Source organism: Arachis ipaensis, chromosome B06 (genome assembly GCF_000816755.2).
Source record: "Arachis ipaensis cultivar K30076 chromosome B06, Araip1.1, whole genome shotgun sequence".
NCBI lineage: Eukaryota > Viridiplantae > Streptophyta > Magnoliopsida > Fabales > Fabaceae > Arachis > Arachis ipaensis.
Window position 1 is genome coordinate 136141 of NC_029790.2, and position 8000 is coordinate 144140.

The window sequence follows — 8000 nt, forward strand, 5'->3', positions numbered from 1 at the left end:
TTGATGCAGGTATTTACTAGTCCTTCAACGCCTGTCACGGTCCATTGCAGCATGCAATCATCCCTCTTGGTTGGTCGGAGATCAATGGGATCCGAGAATGTTTGCTCTACTCTAAACAAGCTATGTATGTGGGAGAAGAAGCTCTACGATGAAGTCAAGGTATATATGCACCAACCAACCATGTGTGATGAGTTGATTTGTTAATACTGCAATGAACTAACGCGGCTATTTCATTTCAGGGCGAGGAGAAATTGCGCATAATCCATCAGAACAAGTGTAGGCAGTTGAGGCGCATCAGTAAAAAAGGTGCTGATGCTCACAAGATTGATTCCCTGGAGACCATGATTGCTCTTCTAGCTACCAAAATGAAAATATCTATCCAAGTAGTTGACAACATATCTAACACCATATGCGACTTGAGGGAGAACCAGTTATGGCCGCACATCAGCACTTTCCTCTTTAGGTATATACTCTGAACCCTCTTTTCTCTAGATGCTGTTTGCTAGCTATATTGATACCCCTTAGCTAACACTGGTTCATATTTGTGAGAAAAAGGTTTCTTCGAATGTGGAAAGACATGCTAGAATGTTACAAACGACAGTGTAGGCAGATTGCTGAAGCGAGGAGTTTAGATACCTCCTTCAACGAAAAGCTCAGTAATTCTCATCTCTATGCAGCAATAAAACTCAAATCTGAGATTAAGAACTGGACTCTAAGCTTCTCAGATTGGATATACGCCCAAAAGTCGCATGTCAAAGCGTTGAATGGCTGGCTAGTAAGATGCCTAATGCATGATCTTGAAGAAACAACAGCAGTACCACCCTTTTCCTCTGGTGGGATTGGTGCACCGCCTCTGTTTGTCATCTGCAGCAAATGGTCACGGGCAATGGATGATCTATCGGAGAAGGAAATGGTGGAAGCCGTCAACGGATTCATCCTCAGAGTGAATGAGATCTTGGATAAGCATATCTCAGACCCTCGTCAAAAAGCAACATTGGACAAGGAACTGGAGAGACAAGTGAAAATCTTGGAGAGGCAGGAGCAAAAGATGCACAAAGTGATTCAGTCTCGGGAGATAGAGATGGGTAGAGGGGATGCTGTGCATCGTGGTGAACTTCTTGCTGCTATGAGCTTGCAGTCAGGTCTCCAACATATTTTTGCTGCAATGGAGAGGTTCACTGCCTCCGCCACTCGTGCATATGAACAATTGTGCCAGCAAATTGAGCTAGACAACCATCTTTCGGGAGATCTCAACAACATTCATTAGTTTTCTTTCGCTTTATTCATATTGCACCATTCGTTGATTCTTGTCGCATTGCATCCAAGGTTTTATATGTCACCTTCGAAGAAAGGGTTGGTTAATTGAAATTTAAATGTTAAGCATTTAAAATAAAATTTAATTTTGATAAAAATATAAAATAATTTTATACGTGCATTCAATTACGTAATGTACCTAAAAATAACTACCTTTCACATTAATATGTACCTAAAAATAACTACCTTTCACATTAATAGTGTGAATGGTTATCGAAAAAAACAGATGTGATTGTATGTTCGATGCATTAAAATTAAACTTCTTAATGTTTATTTGAAATGAATAAAATAAGGTCCGACATGTAAAAAAGACAGAACTCAGAAGCAAAGATTAAGAGAGATAGTATCACTTAAGTAAAGGCAAACAAAACTATAAAGTGAAACCTAAAATGTATAGTGCAATCTTTGTATTGAACTGGGTGTGAATGGAGGACAATGCACAACTTTTCCAGACGCATTCATCCCACAAATAAATGTCTCTGCTTCTAAACCATTTTATATAACTTTCGACTTCTTGCTTTGATGATGAAGTGTATTGACCGAATTGTTAAACATGTGTACTGCTCTTATGATACAAACAAGAACAAGATTTGTGCTGATTGGTAGGGAAACAAGGTTGGGCCTTAGGCAACATAAAGCTCAGCTTGGCCATCAATGAAGAGGCTCATGAACTCTTCGCCATCGACGGTTTCCTTTTCAATGAGAAGCTGGGCAAGCTTGTGAAGGATGTCGATGTGGGTGGTTATGATTTGCTTAGCCCTCGAATAGGCTGTTTCCACTAGCTCCCTCACCTCTGCATCCACAACATCGGCAGTTGCCATGGAGTAATCCTTTTGCGTTGACATCTGCGGTTAGTTAAGAATAACATAGGTAATAGTGAGAAATGAAAGCATGTCCAAGAATGACGACACCGATGAAAATGTGATCTAGGTACCATACCTGTTGGCCCAAGAATGGATTACCACCAGGGCCGCCAATAGCAACTTGTCCAATCTTCTTGCTGAACCCGAATCTCTCAACCATCTGCCTTGCCACCCTTGAAACTTGCATGAAGTCATTTGAAGCTCCCGTCGTCACATTTTCCTCCCCGAATATTACCTCTTCTGCAACCCTGCATGCATTCATTGTTTCGGTCTGAGTGAGTGAGTGACCATAAAATACCACCACCATGTTTCATAAAGTTTTAATGTGCTTTTTCATAAAATATTAATATTTGCTTATTCTATTTTGACTCAGTCAACAGATTCACCTACTGCCAAACTACACGAGGAGAGATAGAGAGGATGATGATGCTTCCCGGAACACGCAGGGCATAAGGAAGGAAGACACTGCCACAGATTAGATAGATAATCTCCCAATCAACCCACTTCCAGAAGCTCATGCTCAACACGTCACTCAGTCAAACTCAAATATTTTCCACACCAAACCCTTTTTCTTTAAGATAATGGCACATGTTACACGAAATATTTATTTGTTTTCTACTTTTGTTAAATCCAAGTTTACAATTGCATTGGAATTCTGAGAGGAAAATAAAAATTAAAAAAACTGTATTTTAATTGTAACAATAATTAATAAAAAATTAAGAAGTTAATTAGTTAATCTCCCAAAACATGTCAGTGGCTGCCGCCTTTAGAATATACTGCTTTCCCCAAAATTCAGAGTCAGGGATCATGCCCTACGTTCACACTTTTGACTCAATACTAGGTATAAACTATAAACCACTAAAAAATAATAAAATGCACTTAAAAAAAAAAGAAGGAAAAAAAAAAAAAAACAAATACAACCACCATAAATACCAAGTAACAACACGTTCGTTTCCTTCCCCTCAACTGTCCAATTTCTTGTCCTCCTATATGGCCATTGGTCATGAACTAAACCATGTCTGCCCCAAATGACTGGTTACAATTCTACAACCAAAATTTCCCTTCCCAAGGTAATCCTTCAATTCCCGTCACCGCAGCAACCCCCACCACTGCCACTGCCACCACCAGCCCTCTACCAGGGATGGGGATGATGGTGAATTCGGGTTCACCACCAACATCATCCCCAAATCTAAGCCCAGAGGGCCGGGTCTCAAAGCCTGCACGGCGCCGATCACGGGCCTCACGGCGAACTCCCACCACTTTGCTGACCACAGACACCACAAACTTCCGTGCCATGGTGCAGCAATTCACCGGAGGCCCAAACGCTCCCTTTGCACCAACAGCATCCCCAGCTGCACCATCAGGGCTGCCAAATCTGCTGGGTCTTGGGTTCGGGTCACGCCCTGTCCCAGCTGTAAACTCTTCAACGCTCATGGTTTCACCCCCAGCTGGTTACCTTCTACAGCAGCAACAACACCATCAAAATCTCTTTCAGCCACAAAACCAACAGTTCATGTATAGTGGTAGCACACAAGGTGGAGGTGACAACACGTTTTTCCAGAGACTAAGCAACCCGACAAGACCCTCTGACCATGATCATGAGGTTTTGATGGATCATGAACATGGAGGACGATTCTTCCCAAGTAGTTCTTCTTGATGAGTAAGTTCCTGTAGAGAAACCACATCCTATCCTAGTCTATGTTTCAATAGGAACACGGATAGCAGTTTTCCTTGGTGATGTTTGATAGTGACATAAAGCAGACAATTAGGTGCTAACTTGGGGAGAACGGTTGACCAACCAATGTATAATATTATAGTTATCTTCCAATTTAGGACTTATTTTATTATTTTTATTTTCATTAGTTCTGTAATTTGGGGTTTTCTTACATGGAATTGGGCGCTACTTCTAGAAACCTTTGGTGGCGCTGCCAAAACTTTTTATCTATTTTTTCTTCTTTCTATAATTATTAATCATGAGTTTGTGTACTTGCTCCTTTTGTTTTCTGAATAAAGCTAACTAGTTTAAAACCATGGTTAAAAATCATGCTAAAAAATTATCAAAACCCATCCATGGGTTCAAACTACGAGGTGGTGTGATAGTAATTATCAAACCCCAAAATCACATATGCAATGGAGCAATGGTCTACTAACCTTCCTCCTAGAGCAACTGCCATCTGATTTTCCAAGTAGCTTCTACTGTACAGTCCAGACTCAAGCCTCTCTTCACTGGGAGCAAAAAATGTGAGACCACCAGCTTGGCCGCGAGGAATGATTGAAATCTTCGCCACGGGATCATATTCGGGCATCAAAGCACCCACTAGAGCATGGCCAGCCTCTGAAATTAATAATGAAAAAATTGTTTATGACCCAAGAATAAATTAAAAGCAGCAAAGCTTAGCTACGTAACACACAATAAATAATACAAACCATGGTAGGCTACTAATTTCTTCTTCTCATCTGAAACAACTGCATTTTTCTTTTCTGGTCCAGCAATGATCCTCTCAAGGGCATCAGATATCTCATCTTTACTTATTTCCTTAAGGTCACGCCTTGCTGCAAGAATAGCTGCTTCATTCATCAGATTCTGCAAGTCGGCCCCGGTGAATCCTGGGGTTCTTCTTGCAATCTTTTCAAAGTCAACATCCTTTGCAAGTGCCTTTCCTCTAGAATGTACCTGAAAGGCATGAAAAGTTTACATGTCAAGATACAGACATGTGTGCACCTACATGCTTATCTTAGACACCAACAAACATTTGGATATACTGAAAGTGGTGAGAGACCTAATAGGCTAATACCAATCATCCAAGCATGCACTATATATCATTCCAAAACAACCAATTCCATATATGAAAAAAACTAAGGGTTCATATCACAAGTGCTTAAGTTTATCAAGATTAGCATTAAGTTCCCAGTGAGTCCATCAAGAGAGGATGCTTACCTGAAGGATCTTAACTCTGCCAGCAACATCAGGCCTGTCAACAGTAACCTGCCTATCGAACCTGCCGGGCCGCAGCAGGGCAGAGTCGAGGACATCGGGCCTGTTGGTAGCAGCCAAAACAATGACACCGGAATTACCAGAGAAGCCATCCATCTCCGTCAAGAGCTGGTTAATGGTCTGCTCCCTCTCATCGTTCCCGCCTCCGAGACCAGCCCCTCTCTGCCTCCCCACGGCATCAATCTCATCAATGAAAACAATGCACGGCGCCTTTGACTTGGCTTTCTCAAACAAATCCCTCACGCGGGAAGCACCAACCCCAACAAACAGCTCCACGAACTCCGAAGCCGCGCAAGAGAAGAACGGTACTCCGGCCTCACCGGCAACCGCCCGAGCCAGAAGGGTCTTCCCGGTTCCAGGTGGCCCCACCAGAAGACACCCTTTTGGGATCTTAGCACCCAAAGCGGTGTACTTGTCAGGGTTCTTGAGAAAATCAACAACTTCCTGCAATTCCAGCTTGGCTTGGTCAGCGCCTGCGACGTCAGCGAAGGTGACGCCGGTTTCGGGGACCTCCTGGAACTTGGACTTTGAGCGGCCGAAGTCCATGGGGCCTCCGAGGCCGCCTGGGCCCCCGGGGCCACCCTGGGCCCTACGGAAGAGGAGGAAGAGGCCTGCGAAGGCTAGGAAGGGGAAGAGGAGGTTGCCAATGAAGTTGAAGAGGCCGTTGCCGGAGTCGCCCTCGGAGACGGAGATGTCGACGCCGTTCATAGCGAGGATGTCGATGAGATCGGGATCGTTGGGGACGATGACGGTGGCGCGGCGGCCGTCGACGGCGGTGAGCTGGAGGGCGGAGCCGTCCTTGCTGAACCTGACCCTCTCGACCTTGCCCTTCTTGACGACGTTGAGGAACTCGCTGTAACGCCACTGGGAGCCCTCGGGGAGGTCCGACGAGGCCTGGGCCTGGGGTTTGGGGGCGTTGAGGAGAAGGTTCTGAGAGAATGGAGAGGGATTCTGGGTGCTGGGCTGCTGGGCCTCGATGACGGTTGGGGGCCCTGCGTTGTCTACGGCGATGGCTTGTGGTTGTGGGGATAGGGAGGAGATGAAGAGGGCGGTGAGAGCAGGCAGTGATTTCTTCCATTGTGGTTGTGGTTGCTGTGGCAGGTTTTGTGCGTTGATGAGCTTGCTTGTTCTTGCGGAGCTCAATTTCGTTGTTTTCGGAGTTGGGGGCGATATTAGGACTTTGGTTCCCAGCAAGTTTGAAGCTGAGGACGACAGAAACGCCATCCTTATCTTCTTTCTTTCTTTATTGCTTCTTCTATCTGGTTCAGGACAACAAGCTACTGCTACCTCTGATATCTCTAATCTAATCAGCTCCTCAATTATATTTATATCACTTGCTAGTTGCTTCCTTCCTTATTTTGCAGTAATCCTACGTTGTTGCGTTTTTAAGATGAACAACCAAGCTGCTTCAACTTCAACTTCAACCTGTGCCATAACTTTGGCTTGTGATCTTCTTTAGCACACGTGGCTGATACTCCATCCCTTTATTTTTGTTTTCCTTTCTCCCATCCCTTTAAATAACTGGAGAAAAATATCCACAACGACCTGGCGCGCCTCTCTTACTTGGGCTTCTTCAAAGTGATTTATGTCTTAACAAAAAGGCCCAACTATCCCAATCACTTAGCTGAATGGGCCGAAGAGTAGCCCACAGGGACTAGGAGAAAACTTTCATACCCGATACTCCTCCCAAACATCACGCATTCCATATTTCCATTTCCTTTCTTTTTCTACGACACGATAATAATATAAATAAATAAATAAATAAAAGAAGGTATTAGCAATTTAGCATACAATTGCAAATTTGCAATAGCAATAGCCCTCATTTTCTTGGGTTTCTGCTACTGCTCCAAAACAAACAAACGCACAAAGATCATCGCCTTCATCTCCGGTTACGGTGAGCACTATTTCCGCCGTTTCGGTTGTTCCTATCTTATCCTATACTTCATTCATTTTTTCGTTGTTAACTCTCTAGAATCTTCTATACCCTCAGATCTTACCGCTTCTTTCTCTCTCCCTGCTTCCTACCTCTTTCCCCAACGCCAACTTCTTCTGCTCACTCTTCGATCGGGTTCTGTCACCACTTTTTATTATTTTTTCCTTTCTAATGTAATTATACATCCTCTGCTGCTTTCCTTTTGCCCTGATTTATCTATCAAATTTCTCTCATGTCTCATTATTTTTACTCTCTTTATGCTGTTATCAAAATCTGTCCTAACTTTCAGGCATTTTACTTTTTACTAGTCCTATAAATCATTTCAAGAATTTCAAATATATCTCTGTATTCTTCAGTTCTCTTTGTTTATGTCGCGGATATAAACCTGTTCATTGCCATGCTTTGGTGCCGGGTCTAGATTGCTTGTGCTGTAGGAGACCTGTTATGTTATACTTTGTGGCCTCTATATGTCGTTATGTGTCCATAGAAATAAGCAATTTTTACTTGCAAAATGTATGGATTGGATGTCCATTCACCTAGTTGATATATTCGATGAAGATGAGGTGCCACGGCAATAATGCACTTGAGCGTCTTTATGAATAACGAGTTCTTGAGACAAGTAAATAGTACACATTACATAATTTTCTTTAATATCCGCATTCGTGATATGGCTTCCTTTTTAATGAATTTTGTAATTAAATGCCTGAAAATGAATGTTTACCTCCTATTTAATTGTTTTTTCTTGGCCCCGGGGGATTTTTTCTATAGAATTTTTTGGTCCGTGAAATTGTTGCTGAGAAAATAGCATGGCAAGTCAGGGCTCTAATGAAGGCTCTAGTTCCGGCATTACATCGGCTGAGTGTTCGGATTCAACTGTTCAACTCAACATCAAGAC

General features: G+C 43.0%; 3 protein-coding genes across 4 annotated transcripts in view; 2 read left to right on the plus strand and 1 right to left on the minus strand.

Annotated features, from left to right (window-relative positions):
- The window catches only part of LOC107645344, a 2948-nt gene extending 1295 nt beyond the window's left edge, over positions 1 to 1653 (plus strand). The window contains exons 2-4 of the mRNA XM_016349352.2: positions 1 to 159; positions 240 to 463; positions 556 to 1653. Coding sequence (XP_016204838.1) covers positions 4 to 159; positions 240 to 463; positions 556 to 1267 — 1092 coding nt within the window. The 5' untranslated portion in view covers positions 1 to 3 and the 3' untranslated portion in view covers positions 1268 to 1653. The remainder of the gene's footprint in view (positions 160 to 239; positions 464 to 555) is intronic.
- LOC107645340 (ATP-dependent zinc metalloprotease FTSH, chloroplastic) lies at positions 1698 to 6665 on the minus strand. 2 transcript variants are annotated; one of them, XM_021103602.1, is made up of 6 exons: positions 5116 to 6665; positions 4605 to 4851; positions 4329 to 4512; positions 2568 to 2642; positions 2254 to 2425; positions 1698 to 2159 (listed from the first exon to the last, which is right to left on the minus strand). In XM_021103602.1, the coding sequence occupies exons 1-6, from the start codon at positions 6394 to 6396 to the stop codon at positions 1938 to 1940; spliced, it is 2181 nt and encodes a 726-aa protein (XP_020959261.1). In that variant the 5' UTR covers positions 6397 to 6665; the 3' UTR covers positions 1698 to 1937. The 2 variants fall into 2 exon arrangements, with proteins under 2 accessions (XP_020959261.1, XP_016204835.1); XM_016349349.2 differs by lacking the exon at positions 2568 to 2642 and having other exon boundaries at positions 5116 to 6662.
- On the plus strand, positions 2655 to 4165 carry LOC107645342 (VQ motif-containing protein 22). The gene has a single exon (XM_016349351.2). The coding sequence runs from the start codon at positions 3193 to 3195 to the stop codon at positions 3832 to 3834; it is 642 nt and encodes a 213-aa protein (XP_016204837.1). The 5' UTR covers positions 2655 to 3192; the 3' UTR covers positions 3835 to 4165.

Bases quoted from the DNA above. Each gene is read 5' to 3' on its own strand.
- LOC107645342 (XM_016349351.2), top strand. From the start codon at position 3,193: ATGTCTGCCCCAAATGACTGGTTACAATTCTACAACCAAAATTTCCCT.
- LOC107645340 (XM_021103602.1), bottom strand. From the start codon at position 6,396: ATGGCGTTTCTGTCGTCCTCAGCTTCAAACTTGCTGGGAACCAAAGTC. The intron at 4,852-5,115 runs GTAAGCATCCTC...CATGCCTTTCAG, and splicing joins GCAGAGTTAAGATCCTTCAG to GTACATTCTAGAGGAAAGGC. The intron at 2,426-2,567 runs GTAGGTGAATCT...GAATGCATGCAG, and splicing joins TCTCCTCGTGTAGTTTGGCA to GGTTGCAGAAGAGGTAATAT.